Raw genomic sequence first — 22,599 nt, forward strand, 5'->3', positions numbered from 1 at the left:
ATTTCATTTAATTCTCACAGCAATCCTCCAGGTAATGCTATTAACCAAATTTTACAAAAGGGAAAACAGATTCACAGAGATTATGAAATTTGCCAACAGCTGGCTAAATGACAAGCTAGAATTTAAACCAAGATCTACCTAATGTCCAAATCCATGTTGTTTTACACTACAGTTGTACTACTGTCCATCATCAATTATTACATCTGTATGGTTGAGGAAGCAGCATGGTAAAATGAAATAACCAGAGACTGTGGAGTCAAACAGGCCTGGATCGAATCCTGGCTCCACCACTTACTAACCGTTATCACTGGGCAAACTGACTTCAAGCTTTCTGAACTATAAAATGGAAGTACTAACAAAATTCTAGAGAAATCACTGTGGCAACTGAACTCATTCAGTTCTGTGCAAAGCATAAAGAAAGAGAGACGAAGGAGACTTTGCTCTCATAGAGATCATAGCCAAGAGAGGTGACAAGCAATACAGTGCAGTAACCTTGGAGGCTTACATAGGATGCTACGGAAGCACAGACGGCAGGAAACGTCATGAACTGACTCCAGGAAATGATCTGTGAACATGCTGAAAGGAGACTGCCAGGTGACGAGAAAGGGGCAGGGGGCAACAGAAGGAAACCACTCCAAGTAGAGGGAATAGTACACGCAAAGGGACGGGGCGGGGGAGTGGGAGTGGAAAAGAAAAGCTGTATGTCAGGAACTAAACGTAATTCAGCACAGTTGGGGCCAATAATTAGGAAGAGCTAAGAGAAGGGGCTAGAGAGTTAAGCAAGGGACAAACAAAAAACAATGACTGCAACAAGGGTTGAGGATATTGGATACTGGAGAAGAATTGTTCAAAAAAACAAAAATAGTAGTATACAATTAGAAAATATAAGGAAACAAGGCTCTGAGCTTCTAAACTATAAATGATAGTGCTCTAAATACAAGCAGAAAAATGATTAATTCTATATCTTTGGGGAAAGAGTAACTGAATACATGTAGTTTAATGTATTATTCAACACAGACAAAGGCAGTAGAGAAATAGTCCTGCCAGTGGCAAACAGAGTTAAATAAATAAGTGAATGAAAATCAAGTAATCCTTAAGTTTTACCTTCATTTCCTTTCTGTTACTGGGCAGGGGAGAAACACAAATTAATTACAAGACAGCAAGAGATAGAAAAGAGGAAAGCAAGGATCTAGAAAAATCAAGATACACAATTAATTATGAATGAAGGAAGTAATAATCAATTTAAAAGATACTACACATTTGCTCTAATTACAACTTTACTGTTCTTATTAAATATTAATAGTTAAGGAGTAGTTCAATTCCAAGCAGAAGCGGGAAGGGGGAAAAGAAAAGACTAAAAAACAAATATTAAAATTTATACAATATTAGCATAAAACAACAGTTACATAAAAACTAGGCTAAGCATGGGACTGGGGAAGAAAATCAAAGAAGTAAGATTTCTGAGATTGTTACTTCTAACAAATTCATTTTAAGACAACCTTACAAATACTGGTACAATACTGATGTTCTTACTTGACATCCTATTAATGTCATGTTCAAGTAACTCTATAGATGCGTATACCTCTTCATAAAAGTTGGAATGTCTTATGGGGAGAAGTACCTATGCACTTCTTTTTATATACATTATAATATAGACAGACAGGCATACACGTGCTTTATACACACAGTGTAATATGTGGACAGACATATGGGAATAGATCATGGCATCCCGGCCCGTAATTTCATAGCAAATAGATGGGGAAACAATGCAACAGTGACAGACTTTATTTTCTTGGACTCCAAAATCACTGCAGATGGTGACTGCAGCCATGAAATTAAAAGACGCTTGCTCCTTGGAAGAAAAGCTATGATCAACCTAGACAGCATATTAAAAAGCAGAGACATTACTTTTGCTGACAAAGGTAAATCTAGTCAAAGCTATGGTTTTTCCAGTAGTCACATATGGATGTGAGAGCTGGACCATAAAGAAAGCTAAGAGCCAAATAATTGATGCTTTTGAACTGTGGTGTTGGAGAAGACTCTTGAGAGTCCCTTGGACTGCAAGGAGATCCAACCAGTCATCCTAAAGGAAATCAGTCGTGAATATTCACTGGAAGGACTGATGCTAAAGCTGAAACTCCAATACTTGGCCACCTGATGTGAAGAACTGACTCATTAGAAAAGACCCTGATTCTGGGAAAGATTGAAGGCAGGAGGAGAAGGGGACAACAGAAGATGATATGGTTAGAGGGCATCACTGTCTTGATGGACACGAGTTTGAGCAAGCTCTGGGAGTTGGTAATGGACAGGGAAGCCTGGTGTGCTGCAGTCCATGGGGTCTCATATAGTCGCACACTGGCGTCCCTGGTGGCCCAGAGGTTAAAGCGTCTGCCTGCAATGCAGAAGACCTGGGTTCGATCCTTGGGTCGGGAAGATCCAGTGAAGAAGGAAATGGCAAACCACTCCAGTATTCTTGCCTGGAGAATCTCATGGGCGGAGGAGCCTGGTGGGCTACGGTCCACGGGGTCCCAAAGAGTCGGACACAACTGAGTGACTTCACTTCACTGACAGACTGAACTGAATATGTGGACAGATATACAGAAGTAGAGATTAAATAAGACCTATTATCTAACTCATCTGGTCAAAGTAAAAAGGATAATACATCATCATTGTCTTTCCAAGGAATACTTTTTTTAGTAACAGATTTTTATTTTGAAATAATTTTAGAATTCATAGACAAGTTATAAAATACAGAATTCCTACATATCCACACCAGTTTCCCCTAATGTTAGCATTTTACATTACCACGATGCTTTGTTAAAACTAAGAAAACAACACTGGTATATTATTAACTAAGCTCTAGATTCTATTTGGATTCCAGCTGTTTTTAGTTCCAGGATCCAGCCCAGGACACTGCCTTGCACTCAGTCACCATGTCTCCTTAGCAATCTTTAGTCTGTGATAGTTTCTGTTTTCCCCTGTTTATCATGACCTTGATGATTTTGAGGACTATTTATAAGGTATTTTGAAGAATGCCCCCCAATCTACAAACCATCCAGAGGAAGGGTTTTTCTGGTGTTTTTCTCATGATTAGAGCAGGGTAATGAGTTTTTAGGAAGAACCCTGAAGAGGTAAAGGGCCTCCTATCACACCCTGTTAGGGGTAGAAGATATTAACCTGACGTCACCAGTGATGTTAACCTTGATCTCTTGGTTAAGGTAATGTCTGCCAGGTTTTTCCACTGTAAAGTGACTATTTTCCCGCTTTTCCAAGGAATACTTTTGAGTATAGAAACTCTCATCATGAAAAATAGAAACGAACCTTCAAATGACTTTAGACAGCTTTTCAATAAAATTTTCCAAAATACCAGAATTTTAAGAATGACCTTGCTTTAATATAACAGGTACAACTACCATTTCATTCCCAAAGATTTTAAGCAACACACAAAAAAGTGGTATTTGTTTACTAAAGGAGTACCAAAGGGGAAAAAGTATTTCACATTCCCTGTGAACTCTTAATATTACCCAGATCAATGGTTAGATAATATCCTTTCCACTTTAACTAAATGAAAAAAATTAACCCTCCAAAATAACCCCACTTTCAATTTTTGAATATTTTAAATCTTCATGCTGATCCATAGACCACAGATTAATTTATTAGTCATATGTAAATAAAAACAGAATAAAAATCACTTAGGCTTGTAAATGTACGTGTTGCTGTGTAGCCTATTCACCATCCTTATAAACCAAATGACCTTTAGAGAAATCTGCTTTTATCTCTCTAATGTCTTCATATCTTGATTTGGCCTTCTACAGGTTTTACAAAATATAATACTGAAAGCAATAATGTGATTTCACTTACAGTATTTGCCTTACACAGCACACTGGGATTACAGAGGTTAATAAAAGGAAAATGATTTATAACTTCTTTAAATATGCAATCAAAACAACTTATATTACTCTATAATAATTCTAACAATTATTCGTCATTTCAAATAGCTCAGAAAGCTCAAAACATCAGTTTTCATAAGGTGATATATTTATATGCACATTTTCAACAATCATTTGCAAACATTTAACTGAATCCACACAAACTCACTGCAACAAATATAAGACACTTAAAGATTTAGACTAATAACTAGATGAAATTAACATTTCCAAAAATTCTTCATTTATAAAAGATCTATAGTCTTTTGCTTTCAATCCAATTATCAGAATATCTTTTGCTACATTTTACAAGATAGTCGATAGGCTAAAATTCCATGAAGTTCTTCTTTCCCTTTTCAACCAGATGTTTATATTCTAGCCTCCTATAATATTCCAAATATTAGATTTAAATATAAAGACCTTCCTCCACATTATCACCTGTGTTTAATCCCTCTTTATATCTTTGCATCTTGCACAGTGAAATGTATATATAGTAAGCACTCAAAAAATGTTTAAGGTGGATGAATGACTGAACCAAGAATGAAAGAATAAATGACTATCCAATAACCTCTTAAGATGAATCGTACTATTAATCCTTCTAAGGTAATGAATCCCTTCTCTAAATTGGCCTTAATTTCATTTCTGGAGGTATTAATTTATAAAATTGTATGCATATTTTCAAAATGTTTCTAATAGGTTAGCTACTGTGAAATAGAGACATTTCCAAATTTACACACTAATATTTTTAAGAGTCAAATGGGGAGAGAAGAGAAAAAGTGGGTACCATTGTGATTCATAATGGAAAAAAGCTATTATTATAATTATGATACTGAAGGTCAAGAATTTATTTAGCCATTTAAAAGTCAGTCAAGAATAATTATCTTGGGTAAAATTCAATGAAACAGAAAACCAAAGAGGCTGTTACCATGAACAAATGTCCCTTATGTATTTGCCACTACACTAAACTCTAAAATCTAATTTTCTTCAAGGAAAAATAATTTAGAACCTCAAACCTATATTCTAAAATGTGTAAGACATACTGTCCCTGGAGACTGAATATCAAGAAAAAAAAAAAAAAAAACTGAATAACCAAGAAGAAAGTGAACTACTAATCAAAACAGTGTTTGAATTTCAACATAAAGATTTTAGCACACTTAGTTTTCAAAACACACATTGCATAACAACTAAAGATGCAACTGTAAAAATCAAAAGTATATACTAAATGCCTTAAAGATTAAATTTCATAAGAATAAATAAATATATAAGAGAAGATCTATGGATGAAACACAGTTTGAAGACATAATTAAAAAAAAAATATATATATATATATATACACTAATCCTGTTAAAAATCAGTAAAAATACTACCTGTACTGTGTTATCTGTGTGTGTGTGTGTTCTGTTGTGTCTGACTCCTTGAGACCTTATGAACTATAGCCCACCAGGCTCCTCTGTCCATGGGATTTTCCTGGCAAGAGTACTGGAGTGAACTGCCATTTCCTCCATGAGGGGATCTTCCTGAAGGATCTAACCCTCGTCTCCTGCCACTTCTGCATTGGCAGGCAGATTCTTTTACCACTGAGCCACCTGGGAAGCCCTACCTACATGCTACATGAACGCAAGAATTTTCTTTGTCTATTCTGCTTGCTTCTAGCACTCAGCACAGTGCTCAACACAGTAGAAATACAATAAACATTTGTTGAATGGAAATATATCAACAAAATACCAAAGATACCAATCATTTCCTCAAAAATCTTATTAAGTAAGGAGTTACAAAATTACTAATCCCAATTCATCAGGAAGCAGCGCTGTACCACGGTATGTTAGTGAACACAGAGAAACAGCACAATGATAGGAAATACCTTGAAGAGGTGAGCAGGCGGGAAGGGAAATGGAGTTAAGCTACTGAGGGAAGTCACACAATTCTTTCATTTCATAACATTTATAAAAGCATGGCTGAAAGTAGAGGGAGGGAAAAATCAATTAGCATTCAGGGACATACAACCAAGGCAGTATGGCTGAATAAAGGGGTATCTTTGGGGTGCGTGGTATTAGCATGAGAGTTTATTGCTGTTGACAAAAGGCACACTCCACAATGGCAGGAAGCTTTTTGTCTATTTGTCCACTCCTTGTGGCAAACAGCAAAAACAGCCATAGTTTGTCTCCTCCTTTTATCTACATCTCCTGAAATGTGAGTCTACGTTTCTCTCAATAAAAAATGGAGTCTTTATTCCATCTGTTGAATTTCAGATGGCTTTGTGACTTGCTTCTGCCAACAGAATATAGCAGAGGCGAATTATGCTAGTTCCAAATTTAAGCCTTGAAAGTTTTTTATTCTTCGACCCTCTTTGGGAACCCTATTTCTATCATGTGAAAAGCTCAGGCTAGCCTATTTGATGATGAAGACACATAGCCCAGTCAACACCTATCATCTTAGACCTGGGATCAGCAAACTTTTTCTATAAAGGGACAGATAGTAAAAACTTTAGGCTTTGAGAACAGTATACCATTTCCATCATATATTTTTCTTATTTTAAAACTGTTCAAAACTATAAACACCATTCTTAGCTGAGGGTCTATACAGAAATCGGGGTCATAAATATCTAACAGGTACCTGCCTTAGATGAAGGTCAACCAATCCCCAGAGGCAAAGCTGTCTACCTAATGGCAAATGCATGACTGAGTCCAACCAAGACAGAAAGAACTACACATTGAACCCAGTACAACTGTCAACCCACACAGTCAAGAGCTAAATGAACGCTGGTTTTTTGCTACTACAATTTAAGAGTGAGTTAATCATCAAAAGCTTACAGATATACTCAAGTGGCACTAGTGGTAAAGAACCCACCTGTCAATACAGGAGATGCAAGAGATGCAGGTTCGATCCCTGGGTCAGGAAGATCACCTGGAGTAGGAAATGGCAACCTGCTCTAGTATTCTTGCCTGGAAAATTCCATGGTCAGAAGAGCTTGGTGGGCTACAGTCCACGGGGCCTCAAGAGTCAGACATGAATGAGCAACTGAGCGTGTGTGCACACACACTCTTTCTTTAGTACCTAAAACAGTGTATGTGACTTAGTAGACATTAAAAACTTAGTGAATAAAATAATGCATAGAAGAGTTATAGGTATCAGAACATGACAAGTTTATGCCAGGATTTGAAAACTCAAAGGTCCACATGGGCCAGGCCACCAGATTAACTGAGTGAAGCAATCAGTATAAAAAGAGATGTGAAAATGGTGGAAGGGAATACCCCAGGAAAGTAAGAAAACATCTGAAAGGCCTCTGACATTCTAGACAAGGACAAAGGCAGTGGGAAAATAAAAAGAAAACAAGGAGAAAAGTCAAGGACTTCTGAGGAAGAATCAAAAGATTTTAGGCAAAGACTCATTTGGATAAAAATCAAGACTTTTAACAAAGCATTGGTAATTGACTATACTCCAATATAAAATAAAAAGCTAAAAAAAAGAAAGAAAAAAAAAATTAACACTTTAACCATAATGTTGTCTGCAAATGACACACTGTAGATCCCAAAATACATACTTTTCAATAAGTGATGCCTACGGAATTGGATATCTATATGTATGCAAAAAGATGAATCTGGATCTCTGTCTCACACCACACACACAAATTAACTCAAAATGGACCACAAACCTAAATGTAAGAACTAAATTATAAAAACTGTACAGGAAAATATATGAGTAAATCCCTATGATCTTAAGTTTGGCAAGGATTGCTTAAGTATGACACCAAAAGCACAAGATGAGAAAAACTGATAAACTGACCTTAATCAAACTCTTAAAACTTTTGTGCATCAAAAGACAGCATTCAAGAAAGTAAAAGGCAGAGTAGGCAAATCCATGAGATAAAATGAAGATAAGTGGCTGCCAAGGTCTAGAAGGAGTGAGAAACGGGGCATGACTGCTAATGGATATTAAGTTTATTTCTGAGGTGAAGAAAATATTCTGGAATTACATAGTGGTGATGATTGCACAACCTTGGAAAGATATTAAAAACCACTGAATTGCATACATTGAAGAGGTGAAAGATGCGAATTACATCCCAAGTTTTTGAAAAGAAAAAAGTGAAAAAACCACCCACAGATTGGGAGAAAATATTTGCAAATCATATCTGGTAAGAGACTTGCATCTAGAATATACAGAATACTTATAACTCAAAAAGACAACTCAACTGTAAGATGGGCAAAGGAAGATATGTAAATGGCGAATAAGCACACAAAAAGATGTTCAACATCATTAGTCATATCAAACACATATCAAATACAAGACATATCAAATATTGATACAAATAAAAATCAAATGAAATATCATTTTTCACCCTCCACTATAATCAAAAAGACAATATTAAGTATCAGCAAGACTATAGAAAAAACTGGAACCTGTGTACACTGCTGGTAAGAATATCAAATGGAACAACCACCTTGGAAATCAGTTTGGTTCTTTCTTTAAAAAGTTAAACACAGATTTCCCATATGACCCAGCAATTCTACTCTTAGGTATCGAAGAGAAATGAAAATATATGTCTACACAAAGACCCATACATAGGTGTTCGCAGCAGTATTTCTCACAACAGCCCAAAACTAGAAACATCCCAAATACCAATCAGCTGGTGACCGTGTTAGAAACACCTCACATATCCATACCATGAAATGCTACTCGGCGATAAAAAATAAAGTACTGATACAAACTACAACATGAAGTTCAAAAAATGAATCTCAAAAAACAATTGCTGAGTGAAAAAAGCCAGACAGAAAAAAATATATTGTTTTATTCCATTTACATGAAATACTTTAAAAACAACAACAAAAACAGGCAAATATAGAGACAAAAAGTAGACTAATGGCTGCATAGAAAGGGGGTAGGAGTGGGAATGGGGAGTGACTATAAATGGGTAGGTTTTTTCTTTTCAAGATGTTGAAACTGTTTTTATAATTAGATTTTATAAACTAATTTTATAATTAGAATGTAGTGATGGCTGTATAATTCTATAAATATACTATAATTTACTGAAATGTACCCTTAAAACAGGTGTATTTTATGACATAAAAATAAATCATACCTTGATAAAGCTGCTTTTATTTTTTTCACCTGAAGTTTTTTATTTTACAGATTTTTTTTCCTTTTAATTTTTAAATTACATACTACATTTATGTTTTCAAAGCCAAAATCATGTAACAAAAGACACAGGCATTGATGTCTTACCTCCAATTATATCGCACATGTTTTTCTCACTTCCCCTATAGGTTTCTTACTTAGTATTTGGTTTTGATAAAGCTGTTTTTTAAAAAAGAATCAGCAAGGTTTGGCAACTGATTAGCCGTCCTAAAAAAAAAAAAAAAAAGAAAGAAAGAAAGTGGGAGAAATCTAAAAAAAAAACAACCTAAATTTTTAACTTTAACAATGGTGTGGATGGTACTGAAAAGCAAAGTGAAAAGAGAGGGAGTAGGTTTATTGTGGGAAAATAGAGTTTGGTTTGGGGGCATACTAAATATTATGTATTGGTATAAAGACATCCAGTCAAAGATGTCCTATAAAAAGCACCATGAAAACCAGATTTAAAGTTCATTCATTCAACAAACATATACTAAATGTACCAGAACTGTTAGAAAAAACTCTGACTGAAACCGCCCACCTTGGCCAACCACCATGGTAACCATCTGTGTGAGTTACTTTATGACAGGAGGTCCTGATAAGGAACATGGAACTAACAAGTCACCACCAACAGGAAGATTTCAGGAAAGGTCAGAAAAACACACTATGTGTCCTACCGGCCTCCCAGAATCCTCTTTGCTGGCATCCATCTTGGCTAAGCAATGCACATACCACCGGAAGGATCCTGAGTCAGAATAACTGGCCAAAAACAACCCAGAAACTAATCCCATCACCATAAAACCTGAGACTTCAAGCCACACGGCAGAGTAGTCCTCCTGGGTTCCCTTACCCTCCTGCTCTCCACCCAGAGGCTCCTTCCCAATAAAGTCTCTTGCTCTCTCAGCACATGTGTCTCCTCAGACAATTCATTTCCGAGTGTTAGACAAGAGCCCACTCTCAGGGCATGGAAGGGGTCCCCCTTCCTGCAACAGCATCATATTTGAACCTGGAAATAAAGTAGCTGACCAGAAAGATCCAGGCTCTGGTTTCATGAAGCTCATATTCAGTGGATAAAAAACTTTTAAAGGAGAAGACTTCTTAGTTACATTATTATACAATTGAGAAGAATCAACATAGAAGTGCCAGTTTAGCCACTCAGTTCAGTTCAGTTGCTCAGCCGTGTCTGACTCTTTGCAACCCCATGGACTGCAGCACGCCAGGCTTCCCTGTCCGTCACCAACTTTCGGAGCTTGCTCAAACTCATGTCCACTGAGTTGGTGATGCCACCCAACCATCTCATTCTCTGTCCATCCCCTTCTCCTCCTGCCTTCAAACTTTTCCAGCATCAGGGTCTCTTCCAATGAGTTCTTCACATCAGGTGGCCAAAGTATTAGAGTTTCAGCTTCAGCATCAGTCCTTACAATGAATATTGAGCACCAAATATGATTTCCTTTAGGATGACTGGTTTGATCACCTTGCAATCTGAGGGACTCTCAAAGAGTCTTCTCTAACACCACAGCTCAAAAGCATCAATTCTTTGGCACTCAGCTTTCTTTATAGTCCAACTCTCACACCCATACATGAGTACTGGGAAAACCACAGGTTTGACTAGATGGACCTTTGTTGGCAAAGTAATGTCTCTGCTTTTTTAATATGCTGCCTAGGTTGGTCATAGCTTTTCTTACAAGCAGCAGATGTCTTTTAATTTCATGGCTACAGTCACCATCTGCAATGATTTTGGAGCCCCCCAAAACAAAGTCTCTTACTGTTTTCATTGTTTCCCCATCTATTTGCCATGAAGTGATGGGACTGGATGCCATGATCTTAGTTTTCTGAATGCTGAGTTTTAAGCCAAGTTTTTCAGTCTCCTCTTTCACTTTCAACAAGAAGCTCTTTAGTTCCTCTTCGCTTTCTGCCATAAGAGTGGTGTCATCTGTGTACCTGGGGTTATTGATATTTCTCCTGACAACCTCAATTCCAGCTTGTGCTTCATCCAGCCTGGCATTTCACATGATGTACTCTGCATATAAGTTAAATAAGCAGATTCACAATATACAGCCTTGACATACTCCTTTCCCGATTTGGAACCAGTCTGTTATTCCACATCCAGTTCTAACTGTTGCTTCTTGTTTTGCATATAGATTTCTCAGGAGGCAGATCAGGTGGTCTGGAATTCCCATCTCTTTAAGAATTTTCCACAGTGTTATGATCCACACAGTCAAAGGCTTTGGCAGTCAATAAAGCAAAAGTAGATGTTTTGCTAGAACTCTCTGGCTTTTTCTATGATCCAACAGATGGTGGCAGTTTGATCTCTAGTTCCTCTGCCTTTTCTGAATCCAGCTTGAACATCTGGAAGTTCATGGTTCACATACTGTTGAAGCCCAGCTTGGAGAATTTTGAGCATTACTTTGCTAGCCTGTGAGATGAGTGCAATCGTGTGGTAGTTTGAACATTCTTTAGCATTGCCTTTCTTTGGGATTGGAATGAAAACTGACCTTTTCCAGTTTAGCCACTAGTGTGACTAAAATCAACAAGAAAGAATGAGTACAGAAAGGAAAAAGAGGACCAAGGATTTTAATAGGGATTTATATGACTGTACATACAGAAGTGGAGCCATGAAGAAGACAGAATTAACCAGAGCCAAGAGGAAATACCTACCTCTGAAGGAAGACAGAGTTCAAGAAGCAGGGAGGAGTAGTCAAAAGTATAAAGCATCAGGGAGAGGAAGGAGGAAAAAAATGCATTTGGATGGATTTGATTTAGCACTTCATTCATTCAACAAATATTTTTGGAGTACCTATTATGCGCCAGTTACTCTGGCTTTTACTCTGAACAAAAGGCAGGAGCCACTGCAGAGATCTGAAGAGAGTGATGATATGATTTAACATTTTAAAAGGTCACTCGGGCGCTGTGATGAGAAGATTAAGGACAGAAGGGCAAAAGTTGGGAGACCAGTTAGGAGGCTCCAACAGTAAACTGAGCAAGAGATGATGATGACAGCAGGGGAGAGAGAAAGAAAAGGTCAGATTCTGAATAAATTGGAAAGGAAGAGCCAATAGGACTTCCTGATGATTCCATTTGAGGTCTGAGAGAAACAAGCAACTCACACAAGATTGTAAGATTCTGGCCTTGCTAACAGGGACTGCCATCAAATGAAATGAAGATGACTGCAGATGGAAATGGTGAGAGGATGACAGAGATCAAGAGTTCATTTGTAGACATACTAAGTTTGAGACATCGACTAGAGATCTAATGAAGATGTTTAACAATCATGTAGACAGATGAGTGTGGAGCTCAGGGGAGCGGTGTGGACATTAAGAAGCCAGGAAGAGAGGAACCAGCAAAGCAGAGTGACGAGGAGCACTAAGTATAAAGACAGAAAACCAAGAGAAGTGATATGCCAAGATCAAGAGAAGAAAACATGATCTAGAAGGAATAGTGTTCTATTATACTTCAGGTTCTAAACCAGGGTGGTTTTGTCCCCAGAAGGACATTTGCCAATACCTGCAGACATTTCTGTCTTCCCTGGTGGATCAGTCAGTAAAGAATCTACCAACAACGCAGAAGATCCGAGTTTGATCTCGGGGCTGGGAAGATTCCCCAGAGAACAGAATGGCAACCCACTCCAGTATTCTTACCTGGGATATTTCATGGACAGAGGAGCCTGGCAGGCTGCAGTCCATGAAGAGAGAGTCATGACTCAGGAGTTAGGGTGTGCTACCAGCCCCTAGGAGGGGGACACCAGGCACAATGTTACACATTTCATAACGCACAGGACGACCCTCTAACTCCTCCCTGGCAGTTCTCCCACCCACTGGCAGAAACTCAAAGCTCTTTGGAGACCGTGCAGCTTTAGTCCTCTATATGACAGAAGTGCCATGGTCAGTCACTGGCAAGCCAAAATCACCCACTAGGGCACAGGACCACCTGTGGGATGATGCTGAGACTCTCGAGGAGGTGAGCTCTCTGCTGCTGCTCCCCCCAACCCCCATCCCATGTAGGCTGAGGGCCAAAAAGCAAGGAGGAGGAAAGTATCAGCAAACCGGGAAGAAAAATCCCTTCGTCCTGCAGTGTTCGCTCTAGCAACCTCGACTGACAAAACTCAGTAATATGCCAGCTGGCAAAGAAGAAATGTTTCAGGGTACAGTTCCAGGATTACAAACCAGTGCGATGAAGGTAGATTTGACAACTGGCACATGTTTTCACAGTTCGTTTCTCATAACTTTAAAGAAATAAAAAATCACTTCCCAGGAAAACCAAAGATAAAATAGGAAGATATACAGTAATCAAAATTGGACCACAAATTTTGACTCAACTTCTATGTAATTAAATTTCTAAACAATCATGATTACTACTTTTTTTAGCGTAAGAAGTTAAAGCTCTTCTTTTAAATTGAGACTATTGTTCTTAACTGTATACATAAAGGTATAAAAACCAAAGACTATAAAGAAATACGCCACAATTGTTTGGTCACAGGTTGTCTAAATTGTAGGTTGCTACCATCTACATGTTTGTATTTCCCCCAGTGTTTTTCATGAGTATGTATTACTTCGAAAATTAGGGAAATTTTTAACTTTTTTTGAAGTATAACTGGTCACTAAATATCAATGGATGGGATTAAAGCTGTATAGCCTCTTATGTAACAGGATTCTGAATTCCTTTGAAAGAGCATACATTAGAAAGAAATAATTTCTGCAAAGTAAATCCTGAAGTTTTAGGTTATTTCCTAATAGCTGTGGATTTAGAGAGAATAAATCAAATGTTAATCCTTTCAAATGTTATGAACTATACCAGCAAACTCAGCGTTCTAGCAAATGATTTAAGAGTACAGTCTGAAATAAATAAAAACATCAGCCAGATAAGCAGATCTGATCATGGGTGCCTCTCTGATACAATTTATAGATTGAGAAGTGCCTGGAGGTAGAACATACTCCCCAAAGTATCAACTGGTCAGCTCCATGTCCCATCTCCTACTGGCTCTTCATTAAAATAAAACACACACACACACACACACATACACACACGCAAATGACCATTAACATGGGAATTAGTACTTATCCTAAAAATCAAAGATTGCAAATTAAAACCACAAATATACCATTTTATGACCATTATGATCACAAGACATTCCAATCACGGAAGAAAAGACAGAGCAACAAAACTCTTAAACATTAGAGCCCAACAGGAATTCTTTATACTTATGGTTATACAATCCTTTCTTGTTAGACGTATTACAAATATCTTCTTCCACTTGGCTTTTCACTTTCTTTATGGTATCTTCTGACAAACAGGAGTTCTTAATTGTAAGGTAACCAAATTTATTGATTTTGTTCCTTTATGATAAACATAAAACTATTCCTGAAAAAAATCCTTCCGTATCCTGAGGTCATAAAGACATGCCTCTATATTGAAAAATTCAGAGTTCTGTACTGCACATTTAAGTGAAGGGAACAGTACAGCATAGAGTTTAAAAACGGAGACAGCAGGGCCAGACTACCTGGGTTCAAACATGGCTCTGCTAACTGTGACTCTGGCCAAATTACTTGATTTCTCTGTGCTCACCCGTTTGCTCATGTAAAAAAGAACAAGATAAAAATAGCACCTACTATTAAAGATAAATGTAGTGATCAAAGAAGTCAATGTATGTAAAGTGCTAGAAAAAGGTCAAGTATATCCTAAGCACTACATAAGTACTAGCTGTTTTTATTAAGCCTTTAAACTGCCTGAACTTGATATGCATAAAGAATGAGGAAGAGATTTCATTTCATTTTTTCCCATATAGATAACCAATTATTCCAGCAATATATAGTGAATATTTCATCCTTTTCCCCGTAATGTGCAATGTCACTCTGACATATATTAAGTTCCCATAAAGGTCTATTTCCATTCCTCTCTTCTGCTTCATTGGTCTATTTATCTATCTCTGTGCTGCCACTGTACTATCAAATTACAAATTATTGACAGTAATTATTAAATTATGCAGTGTAGACTAAGCCCTGTTCCAACTTATTCTTCATGTTTCTAGGATAACTCGTCCTTACAAATTTTAACGTAAGTTTTCAAACTTCATATTAAAAGCTTTTGGAATTTTGAACAAAGCAATATGAATTTTCAAGTCAATGTGAGAAACTAAATTTTGTTATTCAGCCTCCCTATCCACAAACATGATCTATTTATGACTTTTTATTTTCATTCAATGAAGTCTAACAGTCTCTGTAAAGGTTGTATTTCTGTTTAACTTATACCTACATGTCTTTTTGTGGAATTATAAATGCTGTCTTCAAAAATTTTTTTTCTGGCTTATTTAAATGCTATTCACTTTTGTCATTCCTTTACATCTAGAAGACTTCCCTGATGGCTCAGACGGTAAAGCGTCTGTCTACAATGCAGGAGACCTGGGTTCGATCCCTGGGTTGGGAAGTTCCCTGGAGAAGGAAAAGGCAAACCACTCCAGTACTCTTGCCTAGAAAATCCCATGGACAGAGGAGCCTGGTGTCCATGGGGTCACAAAGAGTCGGACACGACTGAGCAACTTCACTTTCACTTTACATCTAGAAATGTAAATAATTTTTCTTCAGACTCCCTGGAATTTTCTATGTAGACAATGCTATCATCTACAAGTTTTTTTGCCACAAAATCTATTCAGCCTAACAATATCATCAATGTACATGAAATATATTGGTTAGTATTTGCCTATTTTTTCCATTGTTTACCATTAACATTTTTCTATCCTTCTTTAGGTGTTCTCTTATCAACAGCATGTATTAATAGCTATATTCTATTTTCCTTTTCAGTTTGACCTGTGTCTTCTAACTTAAGAACTGAATCCATTAATACTTAAGTTGATTACTGATAATCTGGATTTATTTCTACCATTTTATTTTGTGCTCTTTCTCACATTTTCTGTTTCTTTTTTCTTTGTTGTTATTGTTGTTCACTAAGTCCTGTCCAACTCTTTGTGACCCTGTGGATTGCAGCACAGGGTCACAAAGAGCCAGGCTCCCCTGTCCTCCACTATCTCCTGGAGTCTGCTCAGTTTCATGTCCATTGAGTCAGTGATGCTATCCAACCATCTCAACCTCTGCTGCCCTCTTCTCCTTTTGCCTTCAATCTTTCCAGCATCAGTGTCTTTTCCAACGAGTCAGTTTTTCGCATCAGGTGGCCAAAATATTCGAGCTTCAGCATCAGTCCTTCTAATGAATAGTCAGGATTGATTTCCTTTAGGATTGACTGGTTTGATCTCCTTGCAGTCCAAGGGACTCTAAAGAATCTTCTCTAGCACCACAACTCAAAAATATCAATTCTTTGGCGCTCAGGCTTCCTTATGGTCCAACTCTCTCATCTGGACATGACTACTGGGAAAACCATTGATTTGATTATATGGACCTTTGTTGGCAAAGTCATCCATTCATTTAAAATGACTTTCTGTTGTCATGCTTTAAAAAAAAAAAATCAAGCATGTTTTATGACTTAAAGATTCAGGCAGTCATACTGTCAGAAAAAGAAATTCAGCAAATGCTTTCTTGACTGCTCAACCTGAAATCCAATAGATGTTTTCTTGACTGCTCAACTTAATACCACAGCCATCTTGAGTTTTAAAACATTTTCTAACTTAAAAGAACTGTGTGGACATTACTTTAGAATACATTCCAATGGAAAAAATTTCTTTGGAATAAGAATTTAGTAAGTTAGATCACAAGAGTGGTGATGAAATCAAAGATTTAAATGTGGCAATGTTTGGATTAGAACAATTACCCACATAACTGGTCTTCTGTGACTACAATTTGGGAACTATTTAAAAAAACATGAGATGATTTACTTTAATAGTGTTCTATTCAAATCAGGGCAATTCACTTTCTAGTCATACATCATGCATCATGAGTTACACCAAATTATACAGTAATTCTGTTATAATTATGTCCCCAAACACCTCTTTTCACATTTTAAAGAAATGCCACAAAGCCTAAATGCCATATATTACTTTATATAATATTACTTGGCCATTTTAACAACAACAACAAAAAGTCAGTTTGCAGTAGCAGAAGGCCTAGCTTATGAACAAATACAATGGCTCCACATCTGATTGAAGAGTTTGAAGTGTATTTTCTCCATGTATTTATTCAAACATTTGAATGCCCAACTGTGCTTAGCACTAGAAATAGTATACAGAAGTGTGCAATTTCCAATACCAGCAAACTACTCTCACCTCTTCTTTGGTCCTTACACTTTCTTAGGCTCCACTCTCTAATAAAATAAGAGGAAATAGGAAATAGTTAATTATTTTCATATTCAGTATATTTTAGGAGAAGGAAATGGCAACCCACTTCAGTATTCTTGCCTAGAGAATCCTGTGGACAGAGCAGCCTGGTGGGCTGCTGTCCATAGGGTCGCACAGAGTTGGACATGACTGACACAACTTATCATGCATGCACTGGAGAAGGAAATGGCAACCCACTCCAGTATTCTTGCCTGGAGAGTCCCAGGGACAAAGGAGCCTGTTGGGCTGTCATCTGTGGGGTCGCACAGAGTCACACACGACTGAAGCAACTTAGCAGCAGCAACAGCATGATATTTTAAAATTATATCTGATTCGTGACTTGAATAACTGATATTCACAATGATCTTGAAAAGCCCACGTACCTCATATACTTTATAATTTTGCAGAGGTGCAGATAATGAATTGGCAGGAACAGCAATGCTGATGCTTCAGAACTAGTTGCTTTAGCTAGGAAAGACCAAAGCAACTAACCTGCCAACCTCCACATCTTAATACGCTTTGTTTCTCTTGTTATCACATATGCAGATAACATTTAGAACAGCAGTAACTGTGGGGAAAGAATGCTAATGGAAGTTACGAGGTGATTTTAAAATGCATATGCCAATTTAAAGGATTAATAATAGCCAAGAATAAAGCTCGGAGAAGGCAATGGCAACCCACTCCAGTACTCTTGCCTGGAAAATCCCATGGACAGAGGGGCCTGGTGGGCTGCAGTCCATGGGATTGCTAGGAGTCAGACACGACTGAGCGACTTGACTTTCACTTTTCACTTCCATGCATTGGAGAAGGAAATGGCAACCCACTCCAGTGCTCTTGCCTGGAGAATCCCAGGGACGGGGAGCCTGGTGGGCTGCCATCTATGGGGTCACACAGAGTTGGATACGACTGAAGCGACTTAGCAGCAGCAGCAGCAAGAATAAAGCTGGAAGACTTTGTACCACCAGATATCAAGACTTATTTGGAGAAGGGAAGGGCAACCCACTCCAATATTCTTGCCTAGAAAATTCCATGGACAGAGCAGTCTGGAGGGCTACAGTCTATGGAGTCCTAAAGGGTTGGACTGGAAGAGGAAAAGGCAACCCACTCCAGTATTCTTGCCTGGAGAATCCCACGGACAGAGGAGGCTGGCAGGCTACAGTCTATGGGGTCGCAAGAGTTGGACACGACTAAGTGACTAAGCACAGCACAGCACATCAAGACTTATCACACAGTTAGAGTAATTAAGACAATACATAACTGGAGCAAGGACAGACAACAGAACAACAGAACAAACACCATCCAATACAGGTAGCCACCAGACACATATGACTACTGAGCACCTGTAATGTGGTTCGTGCAATTCAGGAATTAAATTTTGAATTTCTCTTATCTGAATGAATTTAAATTCAAGAACTAACAACTGACTCAGTTACTAAAACTTTTAAGCACGGCTTGGACCAACTGAGGTATGTGACGCTACTTTTTCGACTGCAAATTTTCTGAAACCTAAACAAAGATCAACTTTGTGCCTGAAAGAGATCTGCTGTAAAGATTATCTCAGATATCAAAGACATAGTACCAAAAAATGTAAGATACCTCAATAACTTCATATTTATTACTTATCAATATTTTTGTATATTTGATTAAATAAAATTATTGTAAAAATAAATCTCATTAGTTTCTTTTTGCCTTTTTAATGTGGCTATTAGACAATTTACAGTTACACATATGGCTCACATTTGTGACTTAAATTATACATCTATTATCAGCTCTGGTATAATGTGTCCAGAAAAAGACTCACTTCTAGATACCTGATTTTTTTTTTTAATATTTATTTATTTGGCTGCATTGGGTCTTAGTTGTGGCATGTGGGATCTAGTTCCCTGACCAGGGATTGAACCTGGGCCCACTGTACTGGGAGAGTGGAGTCTTAGCTACTGGACACCAGCGAAGTCCCAAGATACCAGATTTATAAGAAAAATTATATTGCAAGTATGGCAGGGAAAAGATGGTCTTTTGAATAGAGTTGAGTGAACTGAATATCCATACAAAGAAAAAAAAGGAATCTTGAGCCTTTGCATAATAAACAAATATCAATTCCAGCTGGACTGTACATCTAAATGTGAAAGTCAAAACTATAAAGCTGTTAGAAGAAAAAAACAAAGATTATCAACCTGGGCTAGGCAAGGATTTCTAAGGATATGAAATGGATTGATTACTTTTAAAAAATGATAAATTGGGCTAAACAAAAATTAAGAACTTCTTCACATCGAAAGAAATGAGTCCTAAGATAATGAGCACTAAGATAATGAAAAGACAAGCGAGAGTTGGAAAAAAGCATTAGAGCAGGGCTAATACATGCAAGAGAGATGACTGTGCCACACACACACACACACACACACACACACAGAATATATCCATTGTATATACACTAATATCTCAATATTTAACCATTGTTTTCCTGTTTCAACTTAAGTTTACCCATTCAAAAAACAAGAATTCTATTTAGCCAATGTTGATTCACTTCAGAAACATTATATATATTCAAAGTAAAAGTAATGTACATAAAATCAACATTTACATTATCACATAAGATCATTGCTAGAGTCAATATATAAGTATACACATGCTCAAAAAAAAAAAAAAAAAAAATTAACATAGTTGGGACCTTCAGTCCTGATAAGATGGCTTAGACCAGTTTCTCCCTGCTTCTAAGTGCAACTGTAAAACCTAAAAATAAGAAGACAATCAAAAGATACTCTGGAAGGTAGTAAAAAGAAGGCATATTGGTTTGGGACCCCAAGACAACAGAAAGGGCATCTTAGATGCCAGGTGCCTCTCACTCAACAGAAGACTATAACCCAGTCCTGGCAAATCCTAATCCCCAACCCAGCATAGAAGGCAGTCAGGCAGGCTCACTCCTCTCCAGGATTCATTAAGAATCTCTCCAACAGTACCAGGTAAGCCACCATCAAAAGCAACGGGGCTATTACTGAAAGTCCCACTAAGAAGCAGCAAGCAGGGGAAGTAGTTTCCTTCTCCTCAAAATCTGAGACTTCTCTGCTCTACTGAGAGATAACAAGACGTCCAAAGGGCTCTGGCAAGACAAATTTCACCACAAGTGACCAACCTGGAGAGTATCTTTGGCCCCATGGGCCTGAAACTTCCCTCTTCTATACAGAGACACGAGTGCCTAGTACGGGGAAAGTCCTCCCACCTCCTCTAGCAGAACCAGCAGGGACCAGTGGGAACCCCACTGGTACCAGATAAGCAGAACAAAAAAACACCACAAAGACTCTAACCATCACTAAAATCAAAGACCAGAAGAGAATGCAAAATGTCATGCTAAACCTTGACAGGATAACTACCCATTAAAACAAAATATTTAAACAGGACTCAAAATACCCAAATACAAAAAGGTGAGAATGCAATAAAAATAATCACCTGTCATTGCAAAAACAGAAACATCACAATTCACATGAGAAAAGACAATAAGGTGCCATCTATACAAAGGTGAATCAGATGTTGGGATTATATTCATTTGTTCACATTATATATAATAAACAGAACTATCATACACTCTCAGTTCAGTCACTCAGTAGTGTCTGACTCTTTGTGACCCCATGGACTGCAGCACACCAGGCTTCCCTGTCTATCACCAAATTCCCAGAGCTTGCTCAAACTCACGTCCATCAAGTCAGTGATGCCATCCAACCATCTCATCCTCTGTCGTCCCCTTCTCCTCCTGCCTTCAATCTTTCCCAGCATCAGGGTCTTTTCTAATAAGCTAGTTCTTTGCATCAGATGGCTAAAGTACTAGAGCTTCAGCTTCAGCATCAGTCCTTCCAGGACTGATTTCCTTTAGGTTGGACTGGTTTGATCTCCTTGCAGTCCAAGGGACTCTCAAGAGTCTTCTCCAACACCACAGTTCAAAAACATCAATTCTTTTGAACTGGAGAAGGGAATGGCAAACCACTTCAGTATTCTTGCCTTGAGAACCCCATGAACCACACATTCAAGCAATTCCATTTCTGGGTATTTATCTGGAGGAAACAAAACCACTAACTCAAAAAGATATATATACCCCTACATTCATTGCAGCATTATTCACAATAGCCAAGATGTGGGAACAACTTAAATATCCATTAATGATGAATGGATTAAAAAAATGTGGTATACGTATACAGTGGAATATTATTTAGTTATAAAAAAGTATGAAATCTTGCCATTTGTGATAACATGGATGAACCTCAAGAGCATTTATAATAATTGAATTAAGTCAGAGAGAGAAAGACAAAAAATGTATGATCTCACTTACAGTTGGAAACTAAAAACAAAAACACCAAGATCCTAGAAACAACGCAGTGCTTGCCAGGAGCTGAAAGGTTGGGGGTGGTCAGAGAAATGGGTGAAGGGGTCAAAAGGTACAAACTTCCAGTATAAAAATAAATAAGTCACAGGGACGCAATGTATAGCATGGGGACAACAGTTAATAATTCTGTACTGCATATTTGAAAAAGTTGTTAGAAAAGAATAGATCTAAAAAGTTCTTATACAAGAAAAAATAATTTTTTTAACAGTGTTAAGATGTCTGATATTAACTAGATATTTTGGTGATCATTTCTCAGTGTACACACATATAGAATCATTACATTGTACACCTGAAATTAATAAACCATTTTATGTCAATGATACCTCAATTTTTTAAAATTATGAGAAAGTAGAAGTTATAAAAAGAAAACTAAATGGAAATCATGGAACCAAAAAACACATTGACAGAAATAAATACTCTCTGGATGGGTTCAATAGCACAGTGGAAATGACAGTGGATAGAATCACTAAACTTGAAAAAAGAACAGTAAAATTTAACCAACCTAAAAACAGTGAAAACAGACTAAACACAACTGAACAAACCCTCAGGAACCTATGAGACTCTAATAAAAGAACTAACAGTGTCAGCAGAGTCCCAGAAGGAGAGGAATATAAAGACAACAGAAATGAAAGAGTATTCAAGGAAAGAAAGGCCAAAACTGCCAAAAAACAAAATGTGCAGAGGCAAGAAACTGAGTAAACACTAAACAGGATAAACCAAAGGAAATCCACGGCAAAACAAATGATAATTGACCTTCTGCAAGCTAAAGACAAAGAAAACATCTGGAAAACAGCCAGAGAAAACAATGCATTACCTAAAAAGGAACACCAGTTTGAATGACAGTGTATTTCTCATCTAAAACATGGAGACCAAAAGGAAGGAATACACATAATTTGCCAAGAACTGAAGGAAGAGAACTGGCAACCACAAATTCT

The 22,599-nt window shown here is 37.5% G+C and overlaps 1 protein-coding gene across 5 annotated transcripts in view; it reads right to left on the reverse strand.

Moving 5' to 3' along the window:
- Positions 1-22,599, reverse strand: part of MAGI3 (membrane associated guanylate kinase, WW and PDZ domain containing 3) — a 261,069-nt gene that overhangs the window by 201,303 nt on the left and 37,167 nt on the right. The window contains exon 1 of one of the 5 annotated variants that reach the window (XM_055584687.1): positions 506-637. The exons of the other annotated variants lie outside the window; for them this stretch is intronic. Coding sequence (XP_055440662.1) covers positions 506-575 — 70 coding nt within the window. The 5' untranslated portion in view covers positions 576-637. Of the gene's footprint in view, positions 1-505; positions 638-22,599 lie in introns of those variants that run through there. 5 annotated transcript variants of the gene reach the window in all.

This window comes from Bubalus kerabau, chromosome 6 (assembly GCF_029407905.1).
Source record: "Bubalus kerabau isolate K-KA32 ecotype Philippines breed swamp buffalo chromosome 6, PCC_UOA_SB_1v2, whole genome shotgun sequence".
Lineage (NCBI taxonomy): Eukaryota > Metazoa > Chordata > Mammalia > Artiodactyla > Bovidae > Bubalus > Bubalus kerabau.